The sequence below is a fragment of the Carex rostrata genome, chromosome 4, assembly GCF_964058835.1.
Source record: "Carex rostrata chromosome 4, lpCarRost1.2, whole genome shotgun sequence".
Lineage (NCBI taxonomy): Eukaryota > Viridiplantae > Streptophyta > Magnoliopsida > Poales > Cyperaceae > Carex > Carex rostrata.
This window is the reverse complement of record NC_135921.1, coordinates 8,912,194-8,934,843: the sequence shown is the minus strand read 5'-3', so window position 1 is coordinate 8,934,843 and position 22,650 is coordinate 8,912,194. Positions and strand designations below refer to the sequence as shown.

At 32.9% G+C, this 22,650-nt stretch overlaps 1 protein-coding gene across 7 annotated transcripts; it reads left to right on the top strand.

The window, feature by feature from the left end:
- Positions 1-10,167: 10,167 nt before the first annotated feature.
- MCM9 (minichromosome maintenance 9) lies at positions 10,168-17,508 on the top strand. Of its 7 annotated transcripts, XR_013511313.1 has the most exons (21): positions 10,168-10,424; positions 10,503-10,605; positions 10,695-10,797; positions 10,891-11,029; positions 11,344-11,410; positions 11,494-11,668; positions 11,801-11,900; positions 12,013-12,110; positions 12,329-12,394; positions 12,481-12,573; positions 12,790-12,906; positions 13,120-13,192; positions 14,106-14,172; positions 14,249-14,330; positions 14,546-14,667; positions 14,758-14,825; positions 15,001-15,110; positions 15,196-15,243; positions 15,369-15,420; positions 16,431-16,583; positions 17,193-17,508. XR_013511313.1 is itself a non-coding variant. In XM_078301172.1 (20 exons), exons 1-20 carry the CDS (start codon positions 10,291-10,293, stop codon positions 17,249-17,251), a joined length of 1,977 nt encoding a protein of 658 aa, XP_078157298.1. In that variant the 5' UTR covers positions 10,171-10,290; the 3' UTR covers positions 17,252-17,508. The 7 variants fall into 7 exon arrangements, 4 of the variants coding, with proteins under 4 accessions (XP_078157300.1, XP_078157299.1, XP_078157298.1 ...); XR_013511315.1 differs by lacking the exon at positions 17,193-17,508 and having other exon boundaries at positions 15,001-15,106; positions 16,431-16,492; XR_013511314.1 differs by lacking the exon at positions 15,369-15,420 and having other exon boundaries at positions 10,169-10,424; positions 15,001-15,106.
- The last annotated feature ends 5,142 nt before the right edge of the window (positions 17,509-22,650 follow it).

Sequence of the window (22,650 nt, the reverse complement as noted above, 5' to 3'; positions counted from 1 at the left end):
AATCTCCCTTCAATCTACTAATATTCTGATTTGTAATTAATAATACAAATTTTGTTAAATTATGAGGTCACTTCTTCATTATGATGGATATGACGTGTGAATTAATTAACAGGTGTTCGATTCATCTGATCTCCGTTTTGAATATATATCTTTTTACATGTATTTATGTACTTATCCGGAAATTAATTATGATAGCTGTTGTATTTAATTACACTTGATAGCCACTTCCAAATTTTTTTTAAAAAAGATAGCTGATGTATTTATAAGAGTCTTCGCTAATTGTTTCATAAAAGGCATGTTCGGTAGCTAGACGAAAATGAGTTTAGGTTCGAGTGTTCAGTAGCGGATATCATTTGACTGGCTGAAATACTGTTTGTGTAGGGTGAACACAGTGGCAGTCAAATAGGCCCAAAGTGTTCTTATTATCCCTTTATATTCCATCTGTCTCTAGAAATATAATGGGAGGACTACCTTGGGAATTTTCTAAATTAAAGATTAGAAGATGACAGATATGAATGACATGTGTATCTCATGTTCATAGTAATTAATATGCATCATATGCTACTAAACTTTTCTTAGGTCATTTATTACTACGCTATACTAAGTTATAGGGATTTTGCTGTAAAAATTTCAATCCGATTCCTCTTTTTTCACTTTTCAACCATTTTAATCGATTTCATCTTATTTTGCCTTTGTTCCATCACAATTGCACACAATTTTGCAATGCAAGGATTGATATAGCAAAATGAGATTTAAAAATGAGTTTTAATATAAAAGTAAATAAATCTGGTAAATTTGTGATTTTTAAATTTTAGGAAGGTAAATATGATATTATGAATTTTAGAGGGACATACATAATTTTGAGATTTTAAGGGGTAACATGAAATCCCCCCCCCCCCCCCCCCCCCCCCGTTATATTATACTATACATTTGACATCAATCTTTATTAATTAGAAATAGGACCTGGAGCTCGAGAGACATCCACACCAGATTAATGAGTTTTCTTTCTTAAAAAAAATTACATTTTTGAGTTATTTGATCAGAAAAATAAATATATCTTGCATCTAGTTGCTAAGGTATTTTCCTTCACATAAAAAGATAATATGTTCATATTTCATTATCAGGAGATAATTATTTAAAAAAAAAACACTTTCCTATAAGAATTGAGATTAGGAGGTGAAAACGGATTGGATACGGAGTGGATAATGGTAAATCTATATACATATCTGTTTTTATTTCTCGAATACGAATACGGATTGGATTTTAGATAGATATAGATACAGATCAAATCAGATATATAGTAAAATATTATTAAATATTATTAAAAAATACCAAGATTATTTATAATATTTATCAAATTATAATGGTGAACAACATAAAGTTTTCATAATATATATTGAAGAAGGCTCAAAAGCCCCATTGCTTCATACACCAATTGTACCCCCAACATCTTTATTGTCAATTTCAAAGTCCAAATAAAAGATCTAAACCACTCAACATGATATTTACGTTAAAATGTGCTATTTTTTGAAGAAAAAAAAAATTAACTATTTTTTAAGGTAGATACAAAACTAATGTCTTTTAGGAAATTGTGAATCATCTAAAAACAATAATTTTGTACATATTTTTAAAAATATTAAAAAAATGTCAAAAAATATAAAATTTGGTCTCCTATCATATTTTAACGTGGATATCATCTTGAGTGTTTTGGATCATCTATTTAAACTATGAAATTGAAGATAAAGATGTTGGGGTACGATTGGAGCATGAAGCAATGGGGCATTTGAGCCCTCCTCTTGAACTACATAGTATATATTTATTATTCAGATACGGACAATTAAAATTTAAAATAATATCCATATCCATATCCGTATCCGTACCTACACATATAGTCAAATATCAGATATTCCCATCTAATTTTCGAATACTGATCAGACATTATCCGTTCCATTTTCACCCCTAATTGAGAGTCAATTATGGTTCTCTGGATTAATTCACTAAATCCAGCAATTATAATACATGAAAACACCTTTCACTTAATTAAACAGGGAGAAACTAGGATGTGAGAAAATGTAGATGAAAGAATAGAAAAGAGAAAAAGCCTACAGTTAGTTAATGGTCTTGTTGATTGAGGTTGGGAATTAGGGTCTTTATTTTATTGGAAATGTGGTATATCTACAAAAGGAAAACCTGATGAGCCTTCTTTATTTATCAAATAAATAAAAAGGACGAAAACAAAATAAGATATCTAAGTTTGAGGGATTCAAATTCACTGCTTTTCTACTTTTAAGATTGTGCTTCAGAGAAAGAGAGAAACCACTATTAATGGAAGGAGAAAGAAATGGCAACGCGTGAGGCTTCACCTCCGCACAATAAACTCTACACTTCAAATTGGGGAAGACAAATAACAGCAAAATTGTATAGGGAGTTCCCCTTGGTTCCTCTTGCTACAGTGGAATTCGCCTTCCATCTCACTCCGATTTCCCTCTTTCTCGAGCGGATGAACGTCACTAGACAGATATGGTCATGCGTCATTTCACCTTCGCTCTCCTCCCCTCCCTCTGTGTAACCCTTTCTGGAGCACAGCCTAAACAGTAAAGAGAAAAAAAAAAAGAAAGCAAGAAGCAGAGAGATAGATAGAAAAGAAAGCAAATAAGATCATGTTATTCTATGAAAATAGCAGTATATTTTGAATCCGAGTTTAAAGATTGCACACTATAATTAATCTATACACATTACAAGATTTTCTTGTTTTAATTTAAAAAAGTTCAAATCTTTCGAAAAAGAATTGATTATTTTTTCCATTGAAAGGTAGATGAAATCAATCATTAGTGTTATTTTAGCTACCTATCCTTGATAGAACCGCATTGGTTCTATTTAATAAAAAATAGTCAATTTATTTCTAGTGATTTAATTTTTCAATTTCTAAAAATAAAAAATCTGATCAATATATGGACAAAATTTGCTAGTCCGATTATGCGTACAAATCAGGGCAACTGATTTGATAGCGACAGGCTGATGTTGCCTACGTTTGTACCAATCATTCAGTCAATATTTAATTTTGGAACTTAAGAAGGTCGAATTTTGTTTATTTTATTTTTGCAGATATTTAATTTTGAATTGTACATTTTTTTTTTTACTTATATTCTATGTTTTAAACGTATTAATTTGATATTAGTGTTCATAAGAGCATACTAGCTGGTATAAATATGAGATATTAGAAGATGACTCACAAGTCACAAGAAAAATTTATTTAAAATTTTAAAACATGATATTAGTGTTCATAAGAGCATACTAGCTGGTAAATATGAGATATTAGAAGATGACTCACAAGTCACAAGAATTTTTTTTTTTTAATTTTAGAACAAACAATCTTCTTCTCCTCCTTTTAAAAAAAAATAAAACTTGTGTATCTTTCTTTTTACTATAGTTAGTACGTAGATATATTTTTTCATACTCATTCAGAACCACAAAAAATGAATTAAGAATATATTCATATATCTAATTACCGAATAATTTTTTTAAAACATACTAAGTCGATCAAACTTAAAACATTTATTTTTTTTCCATATTTTTGCAGATGACCACAAAACTTTGCAAAAACTAATTCGAGAAAACTTAAGAAAAATTGACGATCGAGAAGATATATATAATAATTTGAAAAGGAGACAGATGAAGCAAGGACGGAGTTCTAGAGTGAGTATTCTTTGAAATAACTTAAATTTTAAGGTTATTTAAAATCAGGTCCTTTTGTTCAATTCGGACCTATTCGGAACGAGACAATATTAATTAGAAATGATTGCTTTGTGCTTTACAAATTTAGACGGTTCATATTCTCACAAAATTTTGAGATATTTAATTAATCTAAAATAAGAATGTGTTATCAATTTTTATTATGTTATCAGCCATTAGATTAGTGACAAAATAATCAATCAACTTCATAAATTCTAAAACTTTTAAGAAAAAAAAAATGAAAACATACATAACAAAATCTTCATAATTTTTTTTTTTTTTTTTTTTTTATCTAAGTTGGATTCCATCTTATATAAATAATGTTTTCTGTTGGTAAGAGTGGGTGAGTGGTGTTAGGTTCACTGCTATGTTCTAATTAATATATAATTTAGGTATGTATAAGATTTATTTTATGTGCATGTATATTGTTACTGGTATTGTAGGTTTTTGTAATGCACTTGTACGTTTAATGGTATGTCTAAGGGACAAAAAAAGAGAGAATGTTTTCATTGTATGATGAGATTATTTCAACAAACACATAAATTATTTTCAACAATTATACATCCGAAACAATATGTGGCATTCATATAGTTGTTTTATTGTATATTATCTAATGAATACGAATAGCAAGTTATAACCTCATACATCGTAAAAGGAAATTTTATTTAAAATAATATAAACAGACAATAACAAAATTAATATATTATCTAAGATTGTGCTCTAGATCACCAACCGCGTGTAGAAAGAAGAAAGAGAAGGGGATGGAATTAAGGAGATGCATGCTACATTACGATTTGGTTATTTGAGGGTGAGAAATTTTATTGAGTTGCTAAATTAGGGGTGTCAATGATATCCGTCTATCCTATCGCATTCGATAAGATAGGTATAGGTACGTAAGCCTTTTTTTTCGTTAGCTTTTTTGGTATGGATATGGGTAATTATTTTTTTTCGTTATATAAACGGGTAATTATATAAAATAAATTACATCATGAGAAAAATGTATGCATGTTATTGTAAGAAGAATATTATGCTAAATATGTTTTTTTTTTATTTGAATGTTTTGTTATTTAGTTACAAATTGAATTTGTTAAAAGAGTTATTTGTGATTTTGATTTGTTTTACTTCATAAAAAAATTATTAGTTAGAATTGATTGTATATTTATAATTTAATTTTATATATTACTAATTGTGATTGCATATGTATGACATGATAAATTTTTATAGTTTATTTGTTCAAATAATAAAACTATTACATTTGTATTATTCGTTATTTGCCCACTACTGTTTTCTTACCCGCTAATCTTAACGGGTATGTGTAAGGTAGGGTAAAGCAAATTCTTAATGAGTATGGGTAGAATATGAGTAAGATCAAATCTTAGTGGGTATGGGTATAAAAATGGTTCCACCCAACCCGTGTCGTACACGTTGACACCCCTATGCTAAATAGCTTTCACCCAGATCTGCTCTCTTTCTCTTCCCTCGTTTTTATCTCAATTTTTTTTTTTTTTTAATTCTGGAGCAAGTATACTCCTCGGTCAGAGTCCAGTTCACCTCCCTTCTCCTTTCTATTCTTTAATGATTAATTTGTAGATTACATCCCTAAATAGTTTTAGACAGAGACGGAGGTATTCTTTGTAAATGGGATCAATTAATTTTTTTTTAAAATACGATAAATGTGATAAATACGGTAAATTAACACCCATTTTTTAAATTTTTTTTATATTTATGTAAGATTTTATATAAAATTTTGAGTAAAATGTGATAAATAATCTCTATTTTTAGCATGAAAATTTTATACGTTTGACCTCTATTCACATCTGACCCCCATATATAGTTTGATACTCATGCTCCGTCCATGATTTTAGACAGCATCAACACGTATGATAATATTTTTTGTCATATTTGAGCATCACTAAGCAACATATTGTTGCAACACTCACTATGAACAAGTAAAACTAATTAACTAAACATCGTTTTATTATATAAGTCATAAGTAAAGCATCCACAGGAACCTAATTTCAAACAATTTTGTGTTAACATAAAATAATAACAATAGTAGCGCCACAACTAAATTATATTGTATACTTTAATATTTAAAAAAAAATAAGAAAAAAAAGAAACAATTTTTTTTTCAGTATCGTCAAATTTACTTTTTATTATTATTGAATAATACAATTTTTTTATAAGAAATAATTTTATAGGCTATCAACATTTGTTGTTTCGAAGTAACAAAGCAAATATTATTTTGAATATAGGAAAATAAATCGAATTAGTTAGAAAATTTGCAAGACATAATAACATTAAGCAAAAATCAGTTAACATTCATTAATTTCTCTATATATTTTTCAGGATTAAGTCATATGAAATTCTGAAAAACTATGGAGGCTACCATGAAATGTGTGCAAGTTTTTTTGCTTGTAACAGTTGTACGAACATTCTGAATAAAATTATCTCAATATGAAATTGTAGAGGAGATATCTATTGTTAAAGATCAAAAACTTACAGTACAAAGTTGTCGTAACTATCTTACTTTCCAGGGTCTCTATTGTAAATATTCCATGCATCTGATTCTGAGCCAATATCGATGCGAAACGGTGTAGCTGGCATAAAATTAACTTTTCCAGACTTGGAACACCTATTTATTATAAAAAGAACCACAGAAGATCCAATTGTAACCTTTTTCGAAAATTTGTTCCAATCGGGATTCATTTGGACGGAGCAACAGTGAATGCGTATCCTCTGCCTTAACTCAAAAAGGAATCTTTTGAGTTAATGAATCTCAACCGTCTGATTTTAAACGGAGTCAATTAGGTCTGCGTATGATATAGGGGGTCCTTTAATATTAGTGCGGATTTAGACTGCACGAGTCATAAAACATATTAGATGGTCATGATGTATTAACTCAAAAGATTCCTTTTTGAGTCAATGCAGAGGATACGAATTTAGCAACAGTTGGGCCACCCGCAAGCGGGAGTGCGTATCCTCTGAGATATCTCAACTTTTGCGTGACCGACGTGTTCGGTGCCTATTCGGGGGTGATGTAGGGGTCAGTATTATGTGTACTTTGAGATTCGTGTAGAACGTATTTAAACAGTTGGGATTTTCCATAAAGTCACGCAAAGTTTGAGATATCTCAAAGGATACAAATTCCCGCACGCGTAAAGTAGGGGAGTGCGTATCCTCTGAGATATCTCAAACTTTGCATGACCGACATGTCCGGTGCCTATTCAGAGGTGATGTAGGGGGTCAGTATTATGTGTGCTTTGAGATTAGTTCATAACGTATTTAAACGGTTGAGATTTTCCATAAAGTCACGCAAAGTTTGAGATATCTCAGAGGATACGAATTCGGGACTCTCCAGTATCCTCTGAGATATCTCAAACTTTGCGTGACTTTATGTAAAATCTCAACTGTTTAAATACGCTATGTCGAATAGGCATCGGACATGTTGGTCACGCAAAAGTTGAGATATCTCAGAGGATAGCACTCCTCTCCCCAGTGAATGCGTATCCTCTGAGATATCTCAACTTTTGCGAGCGAGCGAGTCTGCATCCACCAATAGCAAGAATAGTAGCGTGATAAATTGTATTTTAAAAGAAATAACGATTAATACTTTGAGGCTTGACTATTGGATCGCAAATTTTCTAAAAAAAAAATTGTTATCTTATATGTAATAGATTTTATTTAATTATTATAATATATTGAGCACAACTAGAGATAAATTGTCAAAAACAATTCAAAGGAGAAAATGTTGAGGTTATGAATTCATAGTTAAAAGTTAAAACAACTTAACTTGCTGAAATTGTGTCATCAAATAACGTGATTTTTTCATTAAATAGATAAGACGTTTTTTTTTTTCTGACAACGGGTAATAAAAAAGAACAATTTAAAAATTCCACTTCTGAATATCTAGCCTTAACAATTAATTAATTATTCAATGATATTATGATTCCTCCACAAGATCGGGAAGGATTGACATACAACATATGTGATCAATTGACCCTGTTAATTTTCATAAAAAATATTTGTATATATGATTATTTATATTTTAAAGTGAAACGCTATGGATAATGTAAAATTGATCTTCATAGCATGAAAATTTTATTTAATTGACTCATTAATTTGAGCTACATAACTTGAAAATCTCGTTTCGCTCCCGCCTCCGTACTCTATACATACATATAGTTCATGGGTAAGGCTTGGGTGTTATGGATAGCATAAGGTCATCCGTGCTACGGTCTCAAAACATATTGTATAAACTTCAAATTTCGATTTAAGTAGCACAATAAATTAGTTATATAATAAACTTGTAGAATACTAATTTTTACTATTTTTTATGATTTATGAAATGGCCAATAATGATCTAAAAATAAAAGAAAATTGTTAATATTTTAGGCTTTTTTTGCCATCTTTCGTAAATTATAAAAAAATAGTAAAAAAATTTCAAAAATAGTAAAAATTAGTATTCTACAAGTTTATTATATAACCAATTTATTGAACTATTTAAATCGAACTTTGAAGTTTATACAAGTCTCGTTCTATTGAATTATTTTAAAAATAGATTTTTGAAGTCGTAGTACGGATGACCTTATGCTATCCATAGCATCCAAGTCTTACTCTAGTTTATATTGATTGCGTTAATAATGATAATGATATTATCGTCCCAATATCTTGTAAAATGTTAAACACTGTTATATTTAAAAAAGTCTCGTTCTATTGAAGAGTATTAAAATGCTAAATTTTCATGTTCAGTTTAGTTGTTCTTTTGAGTCTACGTTGAGATGATGATCAACCATTAGACAAGAAATGCATGTTATTATTATCTCAATCCAATTCGGGATAACCATAATAATTTGATGCAAGTAAATTAACGACCAATTACAATCAGAAGAATCGAGATTGCTATTAAACTTTTTTTTTTCTGAAAAAAAAGGAAATGCAAACATTCATAGCTTAAGCTTTTGATATCTCGAAATTGACCGTTGGACAGCATAGATTGCCTGTGACCACACAAAAATCCACCACATTAAAACAGGATGATTGTTATTTTATTTTTGTTATAGGACAAGGGGAACAAATCCAGCTCAACTCCTGTGGGTCCGACCAGCACCTAATTGGGCCCAGTGAGCGTGGGAGGGACCATCTCCCACGTGCCAAAGAATACCCCTATTTCTATTGACCTGTCGCCTAGCAATTTGGCATCATATGGAGATGGAAATAAAATAAGCATCATTTTCACCTTTAAACCGAAGCCCCATGGTCCCCTAAGCTTTACAAACTGACAAAACAATTTAATTACTTTCAAGTTAAAATTGTAAAATTATACAATGGCGCATGCAGCCAGGTATAAAGGTTTAGGTTAGTTCGCCCGCAACGGTTGAAGACGTGACAGTTTTGTCATATAATAAAATAGTTGGGCTCCATACTACCAGGATTCCCAACATAATTTTCAAGTTTCATTATGAGTCACATAAAACCTCAGGACAAACTCGGAAAGCGACTTGCTAATACGCCTTCATTCAGAGTTCAGACAGATCAGATATCTGTATAAGCGATCAGCACCCAAGCTTGACTAATGAACCCGTCACTATCATTTTTAGAACCCGCCTCTGCGGAAGGTGTTCATGTTAGTTGCAGAGAAGGTTACACGGTAACTGGCAACAGATGATTAGATTCCTGTGGTCCATTGGGCAACCAAAAGTTCAAAGAGAAGTGACCGGCCATTGAGTTGGAGAGCGATGTCTTGGACCATTTGGTTCGCACCTTGTTTTCACTTTCTATAGATTTCGTGGGGTGGTCTCAGATGAACTGGGCCCTGGGCCAGTGCAGGAATATGACCCGATCCGATTCGAGTCAGTAAAAAAAAAAAATTAATCTTCATCCATTCAATTCAGATCAAAATTTGACGTCTCTATTGCCTACATCGATTTCTAAAGATAAGAGAAAGGGGAGGTAGCACAATTGGCTAGGAATAAGTCTTAGAGTTGTTGTACCTCAAGATCGAGAGTTCGATTTCCCCCTCACGACTTTGCAGCTTCTGTGAAGATTTTCAAAAAAAAAAGGTTTCTAACAATACCATGTTTCTAATGAAACGGGTGGATAACTCCACTTTTTCAAAAAAAAGAAGAGAGATAATTGTCAAGTCCCAAATCGACTCCTGACCTAGAGTTATGTAGCGAAATGCTAATTGAATTAACAAAATATGTCACGAAAGTTATAGAAAATATAATTCATAATATTTAATTTTTTCTTAAAAATACATAATTGAATTAACGGTTATCACAATAACCATGAATCCAGTTAGCTAAGTTGTTCAGTTGTAAAAAGCAAGAAGACTAAATAGTAAATACTGCTCCTGTCAATGTCTCTTTTTAAGCCCATCGAGGTCAGCTTACTTTGATCCAGCCCAAGACATTAATGCTCCGGCCCAAACAATCTGGAATTATTAGTCCAATAAAAACGGTAAACTGCTGCTTCCTCAGCACTCAATAGATTACTAGGCTACTACCCTTTCCCGCCAAAATTACGCATTTCCGGCGCCACCTCGCCACCTTCGACATGGTAGGGGCGATGCCAGCGCCGGAAACCGTGAAAAAGTCTTTCGCCGCATTTCTTATACGGTTCCATTCCTCTGATCTCCGTTCTATCATTCTCTCTGCGGATCTAACGCTCCATTATCCTCTTATCGTTCAGTAAGTTCATCCTTTTTTTTTTTTTTTCTCTAATAATTTTTAATCACTTCTGTTAACTTCTCAGCTTTCTTCTTTTAGTTTTGCAGAGATTTTAAATTTTGATCCTGGACTGGCACACCTCCTATTTTCCCACCCGACTGATTTCCTTCCCCTATTTGATGAGGGTGCTCATCGGTCCCAGGCCAGTTCAACAGTCTCAGTTTTACTTTTATGTTGATTTAATTAGATGTCAATTGACTGATTTTACCTTTCTTATTTGTTTGTCTTCAGCGAGTGGTCTTTCAAGAGTTGAAGGATATGAAGGATGGAGCAAGTGAGAAAGCTTATATCCATGTTCGCATCAATATCAGTGGTTCTCCTTTGGAGTGCCCCGGTAAGAATATTTTCTCCATCAAATTTTAGTCAGTGTTTACATTTTGTTTCTCTTATTTTCAACATTTTACTGTTGGTTATTAATGTTATGTAGAAACATTTCCATCGATTGGGAGATTAAGGGTAAAACACAGAGGTATGCTTTTGACTCTGCGGGGAACTGTTATAAGATCAGGGGCTGTCAAAATGATAGAAGGGGAACGGGAGTATCAGTGTAAGAAGTGCAAGGGCAGGTAATGACATCCTAATTCCCTACAGAATACAGATGCTATCTTAGTGTATTCTTGTGTCATCTTTTGTCCAACTTTATGCTTTATGCTTCCAATAAAATCATGGAAACAAGTGTATTATATAACTTTGTCCAAAAGGGGCAAAATGGAACTGAGGTTTCTCTTATTTAATAATATTGGTCTTTGGTGTTGCTATGTGGAAATTACATCAAAGCTCATTTCCGTTTTGTTTCTTAATCTGAATATTAGGATTTCATTTACTTGTACTTGCACTTCACAACTTTTTTTTTTTCTTTTCTTAATCTAAATATCAACAGATTTAAAGTTTATCCAGAGATTGAGACCGGAAACAGAATAAATCTTCCCTCGTCTTGTCCATCCCGGGTATATGTCGAGGACTCACACATTTTCCAATTTGATTTGAATGGTATTCAATTTGCTAATTGGCCCAAACAATAATGCATCAGGGATCGAAAACATGCGCGGGGGTATCATTTCAGTGCATAGAAGATAGCCTGATTTGCCATGATTACCAAGAAATAAAGATCCAGGAAAGTGCACAGCTTCTAGGAGTTGGATCTATACCTCGTTCTATTCCAGTAGTCTTAATGGATGACCTTGTTGACCTGGTTAAAGCAGGAGGTTTACTTTCCTTTTTTATTAGTACTTAGTTTTTCTTGACTAATTTACCAATTCTATTTTATGTTACTGATATCCTGATATCTCTCATTGCTTTCCGTGCCTATGCTTACTGGTTATCTTTTCTTGCTTCAGATGATGTGATAATTACAGGTGTTTTAACCGCCAAATGGTCATCAGGTTTGAAGGATGTGAGATGTGATCTTGACCCAATAATAGTTGCTAATTTTGTAAGGTAATTTTTTTTTGTTCTAAAACTATTGTGTTGTGAACTCATTTATTACATTTTTGTCAATTACTTACTGAAACCTTTGACCTTTCTTCATATATATTTTTTGCTGAATCAGAAGAACCAATGAGTTGAAGTCTGAGACTGAAATCCCTGATGATGTCATCAAGGAATTTGAGCAATTTTGGTCGCATTACAGAAGCACTCCTCTAAAAGGTACCCTTACAGATTGTTAATGTCTGCTACTGTTAATTAACTCTAATAATTTTTTTTATTGAACAATTTTCCACTTCAAATACCAATTTTAATGACTTACAGAAGGTCATTTCCTAAGAAAAGACTAATACTATCTGCTGAAAAGCATATTATTTATTAGAACCAACCTTCTTAGTTACATGCATCAAATACTAAGCTGTTGCAATTGGTATGTACAGGAAGAAATGCCATTTTGCAAGGAATTTGCCCCCAAATTTTCGGGCTCTTTACAGTTAAGCTTGCAAGTTAGGTGTTTTCTGCTCATTTCACTACAAAAGTTTATTGCAGATGCAATTATTTTATAATAACAGATTATAATCCTTTTGTTCAGTTGCTCTAACAATGATCGGAGGTGTTCAACATGTTGATGCTTCTGGTACTAAGGTTCGTGGTGAACCTCACATGCTTCTTGTCGGTGATCCAGGTACTTGGTATTTGCAAAAAATGTAGACAAAATAATTAGCAAATCATGTAAAATAACATCCGAAAGATATATAGATTCATCATTAAATTTTAGAAAATAGAAGTTTTCCCTGGCATATTTTTGTAGACAGGGATTTTTTCAAGTCATTTGAAACCTGAATATTGATTGTGCCTTTTGTAAGATGTCAGCTGAATTTGGTGATTAAATGAATTTCAGGTACTGGGAAGTCACAGCTCTTGAAGTTTGCGGCTAAATTAAGCAACCGCTCTGTAATCACGACTGGACTGGGAAGCACAAGTGCAGGTTTAACTGTGACTGCTGTCAAGGATTCAGGTACATTATTTGCGTGCGAGAAAACTCATGCATCTCTACCTATTTGTAATTTCTAACTGTTTAAAGTGGCTGTTTTGTTGCAGATCTGCTGTTGTGTCAATTGTTGGAACCAATCCATAGATAAAGATTTGTGAAAACTACTTTTATATTGCGGCATGAAAATCTAGATCATTTTTCATTTTCATGTCAGATTTTTTTACATTCTGATTCCAGGGGAGTGGATGCTTGAGGCTGGAGCACTTGTTTTGGCTGATGGTGGCCTTTGTTGCATAGATGAATTTGACAGGTGCACATTGCATTTATGATTAATTTCATGCATCTCTTTGTAGTTAGGGGTGTAAACGGATTTGGTAAACTCTGACCGAATCCGCTCCGTATTCGAATCAGACCCGGATTCGGATAAATGGATCCAGATAATCCAGCGGAGCGGATACGGATAATTATTTAATACAGGGTAGAGATCCGGAAACGGATATGGATTCGGCTGTAGAGGGTCAAACGGAGCGGATATCCTCAATATTCGCATCCGAAATTTTCACTTCTCCACCACGCGATAACTTAGACTTTCTGCAGTTAATATTATTTGGAATCCTCCCTTCTGCTATGACTTAGCATCTCTCCAAACCTATATGAAGATCTCAACTTTCTTTCAAATTTAATAGTGGGACTAAAATGTTTTGAACTCCGGATATCTACTGTTTTTCACTTTTCGCTCATTTATTTCTCAAAGCAGTTAGTCACAAACATATCCTTCATTCCCTAACTCTTCTCCAGTCCTATATCTTCTCCATTTTTTAAACCTTTATTATTTTACTTTTGTTTTTCTTTACTGATTTGTTTTTCTTATTTTTTTAATTTTTTTTAATTTAGTATTTTTACTTAAAGTTTATATAATTCAATTATCCGACAATTATTCGTTTCGTAACCGTATTCAAATCCGTATCCGTAGATTATCCGTTCCGTATCCGTATCCGTTTAAGACGGATTTGGTTTTGAATTTTGATATCCGTTTACTATTCATATCCGTATTCGTATCCGCTCATTGAAAAACGGATACGGATTTGGTATCAGCATTATCCACTCCGTTTACACCCCTATTTGTAGTGCATGTCTAGAAGCTTTTTATTTTTGTTAATTGATAAGCATTCCATTGACGACAATACGAGTTGTATCTAATAATTGCTTTTATACTAATGTAGCATGCGCGAACATGACAGAGCAACAATACATGAAGCAATGGAGCAGCAGACAATAAGCGTTGCCAAGGTAGTTTTTGAGTTATTTTATTACCATTACTTGAATTATTGTGAATTTAGCACTGATTTCTCTGTAATATTTTCAGGCTGGTCTTGTAACAACTCTCAGCACCAGAACTACTGTCTTTGGTGCAACAAATCCAAAGGGACAATATGATCCTAATCAATGTACCCTTTTATCTTATTCAAAAACTTTGGAAATCTATTATTGCACACAAAATCAGTGAAGGTTTAGAGCGAATCAGAAATTAAATAGTTCACTTCATTTATTTGAGTCATTTTCCAAAAAATAGGAGAAAAGAGAAATCGCCAAATATGCTACAAAAATAATTATTTTCAACAGGATTAGTTTCTAAGTGTTGTTCCTCTGGATGAAACCTCAGCTTTATCTGTCAATACGACACTTTCTGGACCATTACTGAGTAGATTTGATATAGTTCTTGTCCTTCTGGATACAAAAAATCCAGAATGGGATGCCATCGTTTCTTCTCATATATTAGCTGAGGTAAGCTTCTTTCATAGAAATCCTTGTTAATTTAAGCCAGAGATAAGCAAAAGTAAATCTGATGTGATTTTATCTATTTTGTGATTGCAGAAAAGTAAAGATAACCAAGAGAAGAAGGATGACTCAGATAATATGTGGTCTCTACCTATGTTGCGAAGGTATACAAATGTCAATTCCCTTAGGTTTCTTATTGTATATCATCTTGTTTAATATCTTTATTGCATGCCCAAGCTGCCCAATTAAATAGGAGTTAGACATGAAATGATCCATCTGAACCCCATTTCAGCCCTTGTATGTCCTTTAGCAGTAAATTATTTTACAATTACTTTTCAGGTACATTCATTATGTGAAGCAGCATTTTAGACCTGTTCTTACAAAGGAGTCTGAACAAATTATTTCTAGCTACTATCAACTTCAGAGAAGATCAGCTACAGATAATGCAGGTTTACTTGGCTTTTTTTTAATTATTCTTAAACTGTTTGCTTTTATATCCAGAGATCCTGATTTCTCATTTTTGGTGTTTTTCAGCTCGGACAACTGTGCGCATGCTTGAGAGTTTGATTAGGTTGGCTCAAGGTACATCTCGAGGAACCCTTTTTCTCTCTAATGTTATGTTTGAGACTGATAACAGTTCGACACCTGAATTTAAATTTCGCAGGGAGTTTTTGCCATGAATTAACAGATTGATCAATTTCCATTAGTTTTTAGTAGGTTGCTAGGAACAGGTGGCCTATCATTACCTCCGAGGCCTAGGTAAATATGTGTGTCGTGATTAGTCACGCCGTTACTTGGGTCATATGCCGTGACCAAATTTGATTGGATGGTCACGGCACAATAGTCACACGTGACCACACATGTCGTGTCCAAATGTGACTACTTTTTTTCGTAATTTTAATTAGTTTATTCAAAATTCACTATTAGATCAGGACATAATGGTCATGATCACACGTGCCATACCGTGCCATGCCAATTTTTCAAAGAATGGTCACATCATGTGAACCCATGCCCTAACGTATCCGCTCGTGGCAGAGGCAGAGATATGTTAACAGAATGGGGGTTAATTGACCCCTATGTTTTTTTCAAAAACCGATAATGAACTATTCTTTTGTTTTATATTTTATAGTAAAATGTTACATGTACAAGAAAATTGACCCCTATATTTTTTTGTGAAATTTTATACTATTGACCCCCATTCTTTTTAAAATGAATTACTTGTGTACAATTTGGGAGACTTCTAGCATTTTAGAACTTTTTTTAATAAAAAAAAAATCAAAAAGCTCACATGGAATCACAAGACCATTCTTATTTTATATTATCTCTCTTATATTTTCTCTTTGACTCACCACTTATTAAAAATAAAAAATTGACCCCCATTCAGTCGGATCCGAATCTGCTGAAATCCGAGGTCGGTACTGTTCACCCTGAAATCCCTGCAATCGGAATCCAGCTGTCGAACTGTTCTGAGAGACGTGCAAGGAAAAACCAGCTGTTTCGAGATGCGTTCTTGAAAAAATTCGATGGCTAGATTTCAGATTGCAAGAATTTCAGGGTGAACAGTACCCAATCTCGGAATTTCAGCTGATTTATTTCCCATTCAGTCAAACCCTGCCTCCAACCCTGGCTCGTGGCCTGACTTTTTTACATACTGAGGCCTAAAACAAATGGTATTGGGGAGAAAACAGCTTGAACCCAAATACTACTTCCTACCTCTTATGTCATTTGTGATTATGAAATTTCAACATATAGTTTTCTTTTTGTACCAGCCCATGCAAGGTTGATGTTCAGAAATGAAGTCACGCAATTGGATGCAATTGCTGCCATTTTGTGTGTGGAGTCATCAATGACAATCTCTGCTATTGTTGACAGTGATGGCAATGCCCTCCACTCCAATTTCACTGATAATCCTGATCAGGAGTGTATCCTATAACAATAAACTATTTTTTATTTGATTGAGGCTATGGTACTGTGCATAGTGCGGGTTGGTCCGTACTATGGATCAATATCTTATTTTTTTCAAATAGTCAACATGAACAGTTCAACATGGTCTTCATATGAAAATATACCTACATACTAAATTTTACATTTTTAGAATTTTTTTACTATATTTTTAGATAGGTAGAAAATCACTACTTTTGAATGATCAAGAATTTTTAGATTAAGTGATTTTCTACCTAGCTAAAAAGATAGTAAAAAAATTGTGAAATAAGTAAGATTTGATCTGAAAGTACATTTCATATGATCATGTTGAACAGTTCAAATCGACTGTTTGTACTTTGAAAACGGAGATATTGATCTATAGTACGGACTAATCCGTGCTATGTATAGTACCATAGCTTCATTTATAAGGAAATTCTGGATTATATCCTCTTTTAATCCCCATATATTCATGGACCTGAAAAGTAATAACTACAAATCGATGAAGATTTTAAAAGTGCATGAATATTTAGGGGATGTTTCTGCACATTCCTTTTTTATTTGTTTACTTCTTTGCAGCTGTTGTCATTTCTTGACGTGAACTATACCAGATGCCAAGCAAGAGAAGTTAATCCTTGAGAAGCTTAGACTGATCGAGGAGTTCCCTTGACGTGGGAACTCCTGGTTTCTAATAAATGAAATTGCACCATCACGACTGAGATTTAACTATGTAAATATTATTATGACCAATGCAAAATTTTCAATCAATGAACTGAGTTGAGTGCCAACGGACATTAATGCATCAAATGGCTCAGCTGTTCATTTGCTTGTGATTTCAATTTCTCATGGGTACTAAGTATTTCTTGGATGTAGAGTTTGACACCCTTTTCTACCTAATGGAAATGTACGAGAGTATTCATACCACAAGAGCTTGCATATTGCAAAATTATTCGCTAAATTTTGCAATCAATTATGATTGAAATTATTTATTGATCTATAATTAGAGTAATTTTTATTACTTGCGGAACTTTATGGAAATCTTTGGTTGTTAAGGAAAAGCTTTTGAATTGGCATAGAGCCATAGACTAAACTAGTCTGTTGTCTTTTTTCTTGTTTGTACATCTCTTTTCTGTAGTAGGGAACTAAATAGATCATAAATCTAAATGATTTGCGTAGGTGCTATAATGCTTTACAAATCAAGCTTAGACGAAGGTTTCGGTTCGAAACCACTTTAAAACCGAAGCAAAATAATGTACTCCTGTCATATATATATCAGAGACGCCAGATCACTTCTTGCAAGGCCATCTCTAAAGTTGCATTTACATCTGAAGATGTACACATTATACCTGACAACTTATAAGCCGGACAGAATTGTGATCTGTATATTAAAGATTGCTCTCCATTATTTGTCTGTGAAAAAGGAACATTTTTTAAGTCTTTGTCCCATTCAATGCCATTGTTGGGTCGTCATCCTACAAAGCGCACAAAAATCAGAAGCCCAACATTCTTTCCTTCCCTTTTGCGTTAAAACACCAAACCCATATTTTAATAACACCGACATAATTCGTGAGACCGCCTGGGTACACTGTAGTAACAAGATTTGCTAATTATATCTGAATAATTTTTTTTTTGTGATGCTGAACCGAACACCGAATTATTCGGTTGACCGAATTAAACCCAAAATTTGTGAATTTTACGAATTTTTTCTCAATTTTACAAATTATTTGTGAACTTTTTTCCAAATTTTTTTTTTTTTGGCCTTTTCTTTTATTGCTCTCCTATGGGACTGAGATCTCTGATCCAGATAGTTCTGAATCATTTTCAAATTATATCCGAATTATTTTCGAATCACGAATTTTTGACCTCGCCGATCCGAATAATTCATTTGTCGCTATGGGTACATCTATATTTGCGTTTGCCTACCGGTTTGAAAGAAAAAAAAAGAAAGAAGAAGTTTGCATCTGACATTTACTGTTATATATTTATCCATCTTTGAATAAAAATTTAGTATGGGGTGAATTCAAAAATCTTAACTCACTTTAATATAAATACTCAATTTCAAACTTATAATATTCCACAGAAAAGTACTGCATAAAACCATGTCTTTCTAAACATCTTGTTTTATTTTTTAAAGTCTAAAGCTCCGATCAATAAAAAATTGCAAACTCCTTGTACCTACTTGCATTAGGTCTCCTATAAAATACTTTTTTTTTCTTTAAATTTCGTTCAAATTGTCTATAGTACGATTAATTAATTATTTTAAAAAATATTAGTATTTTTAAATTACAACATTGACACTTTATATCACTGTTATCAGAACCGGACCGGACCGGTCGGTTGGACCGGAAAAAATCGGAACCGGCCAACTCTCCGGTTTGGTTCTCTTAAGAGATCGTTTATGTTATTAAAAAATCGTTGAATCGATCACATGAAAAACCGGTTCAAAACAGATATTGCGAAGGCGTTCCCTCTCTCATTTAACCCATGTGATTCTCCAGTTTTTTGGTACTTTCAACATAAGCTTGGTCCACAAAGTTTCCTTACAAACTCACTTTAAGGCTCATGTACACCAGGTCTAAACACAGTGAAGATCATCTTTCTCATAAAATCAAAAAGTAAATAGAAAAAAACAGAGAAGGGGCTGAGATAAACGGAAGGAAGAGATTATCTTCGTCATGTATTACATTTTTCTCGATGGAAAAATGAAGCAAGGAGAATCTGATTATGATGTCAAATCATGGCCTAGTTGTCGTATATAGGTTTTTAGATTATGGACTTGTTGGCTGGGGAAGGAAAACCAACAAACTTTTCAACCTTGACTTGGTTAAGCAATCTGTCAAGCACATCAGGCCTCGAACTTTAATTTGAAAGGCTAATATTTGATTTACATTTAAATAATAGTGAATGTTCTCAAGGTGTTTGATAAAATGTTCAAACCAAATGTTTTTTTTAATGAAATAGTAGTACAATTGAGTACAAATGTTGAGGCTAAAGATTTTGATTTCGGTACTAGCTAATATGGACTGTTTTGAGGAGAATGAAGATAGAATGTTGATAAGGTAGCCGGAGATGCTAAATTGGAACCATAAGTTCTATAATTAAGTAGTGCTTTCACAAAATTGCACTAATAATGTATTTTCAGTTGGTTATGAATTAACTAAGACACATCTGTATAAATCTTTGTTCAACCCAGTATCTCTTCAAGCATATTGGAAGTGTGGGGTGATGCAAGATTTTTCAGTCCTCACGTTGCACTATTGGTTCAATATCTTGTATTGAAAGATATTGGAAGAGCTGTTAAAATTGTAATTCGTAACATAATAGTAATGTCACTTAATATTACTCTTTAGTACATATATTTGTTGCTTAATCCATATTTGATATATTAGATTAATTTTGAAAATAAATAAATTTGTGATCCTCTGGTTGAATTCTTGTTTGTATGTGTAGAAAACAAAAGAACTCATGTACAAATATAATTATTTTGATATATAAGTTTGATATCTGATTAATATAATAATTTCAAAAAATCAGCAATTGAACTGGTTAAATCACCGATCCGACCAGTGAACCGTTGAACCGAAGCTTTAGCGGTTCGATGTCCGATCCGGTTCTAATAACATTGCTTTATACAGCTAGAGTGAAAAAGTGGATTATATATATAATTAACTTTACATATTCGTTGTTGACATTTGCTCTAATTGATATAACACTCGTTAATACAAATTTGCTATTTTATTTTTAGTTAAGGTAGCATTTGTTAATACGAAGTTAAAAAGTTTGTATAGCTAAGTTGGATAAGTTATTACTTTGATTAGGATAAGACTTCACTCTGAGGATCGAATCTTCGGCTCATATGTTGGCAGAAATTTTTTGCACATGGGTATCCATCTGTTTCGATTTAAACAGTCATAAATACACTATTGAAAAAAATAGAATCAGTATCGGTTATATACAGATATCAGTATCGGTTCACAACCGATCCTGATGAGGGCGACACAGATACCAAACAAATCTGTATCGGTTGTTACAACCGATACTAATAGTTACTATCTGCATCGGTTGTAATTAACAACCGACACAGATCTAAATTGTAAATTAGATTTTTTAAAATTCAGGAAAAAACTATCAGCATCGGTTGTACTGTACAACCGATACAGATGTATATTTCAAATTAGATTTTTTAAATTCAGAAAATAACTATCAGTATCGGTTCTTACGTAAGAACCGATACTGATTTGTGTTTAAATTCAGAAAATTACTATCAGCATCGGTTTTTACGTAAGAACCGATGCTGATACTCTATTGAATTTTTAAAAAACATTTTTTATTAAATGGCCAGCTTCCATATTTATTTAGTTGGCCGAAATTTCAAATTATCACAAATCCTAAATTATCAATAAAACACATCCTAAATTAATTTTCAATAAAACACATCATAAATTAATTATCAATATAACACATCCTAAATTAATTATATATCATACACATCCTAACTTATTACAAAAAATTCATGTTCCTAACTTCCTCTCGTCTTAATTTCTTTCAGCAAGACTTTGGCCCACATTTGGCGAAAGTCGGCCAAGCGTTGTAACGTATATTTAGCGGAATATCCTGCATTTTTAGAATTTGTGAAGAGCATATATATACAATTAAATTGTGTATTTTATTATATTTGAAGCAACAATTCTTATTTTTGAAAAATTTATAAATGCATATATACCTTCAATTGCGGAAAAACATCGAGACAGTGGTTTATTATGTCTTGCATGAGCAACATGGTATAATATGCACATTCCCAGCCGGCTGATTGTTGTGGGCACTATATAACAAGTTTCAAAAAAATAAAATGTTTGTATTACGAGCATACAAATGGCTTATATGTATATTCATTATAATTATATCGCAATAGGAACTATTACCTTGCAATCGTTACGAACCGTTAAAGAAGCACCCATTTCCTTTATGAAGACGCTGTTGAAATATGAAAACATTGAACAATTAGTACTTATGAGACATTTTTGAAATGATAATATAATAATAAAATCATTAGTATTCTAAAAAAACGTAAAATTTAGGAAAGACACTTACTCCTCGATAGCAGCACTGATCATCAGCATTCTTTTACCTTTCTTATCGGAATCGTACACGTACAATGCACGTTCTCTTGGCATAAGCACGACCAATATCCAATTATTTCTGCATGTTAGGTTTGTAGCATGTCATATTATTCAATTTATATGAATTGAAAGAAATATAATAAAATTAGAATATATATATGTAACACTAACATCTGATGGTATGGTATGAAGATTAATCTCTTGTCCCGATTTTCTCGGAGTGTTTTCCCTATGTATTGAAGAACACGTCCTCGGTCATCATTCAACAGGGTGGCATTCGTTTGACTGGGGTCCATGAAACCAACCTGCTCATCGGGATATTCCTCCTTGAGGTATTTGTGCCAATACCTACAAAATAAAGACACAAAGGTGATCTCAATTTTGTGAAATTTGAACTACAAGTACTAAAATTCTGCAATTATTACAAATATTAACTCACAGCATCCAGATCTGAACAACTGGTACAGTGAGCCACTCCCGTGGAGTAAGCAAGGCCGCATAATCATCTGCATAGACGCGTATGGAGTCATCTGAACATAAAAGATCAGCTGGGGAATCGATTTCGATTGGGCTGCCATCTAGCTCCAAAAACCGATCACGAATATGCTTGAATGTCTGTCCCAGCTTGTCAAAATTGATATCATAAAATGCCTTGCAGTGACTCGTTGCTTTCGGACCTCCAGGAATAATCATTTCTTTGCCTGGTTCCTGCAAAATTTCATAATAAATTGAAGTAAAATCCAAAATCATCTATAACTCTATCACATAGATACAAATTCGGAAGTATAAGAACTTGTAATAATAATATACCTCATCTGAACCTATCACTATCATGGACATCGGCCATGCAGTGAAACTGCCGAGGGCATCCTTTAGGGTTTCTTGCTCGCCATTTGGTACAGGTAATGGGTGATCTATGAAGTCCGCATCGAAAATACCATCCACCATC

Coding starts and splice junctions, on each gene's coding strand:
- MCM9 (XM_078301172.1), top strand. CDS start 10,291: ATGGTAGGGGCGATGCCAGCGCCGGAAACCGTGAAAAAGTCTTTCGCC. Junction 12,574..12,789: donor GCTTCTTGTCGGTGATCCAG/GTACTTGGTATT, acceptor AATGAATTTCAG/GTACTGGGAAGTCACAGCTC. Junction 15,111..15,195: donor ATCAGCTACAGATAATGCAG/GTTTACTTGGCT, acceptor GGTGTTTTTCAG/CTCGGACAACTGTGCGCATG.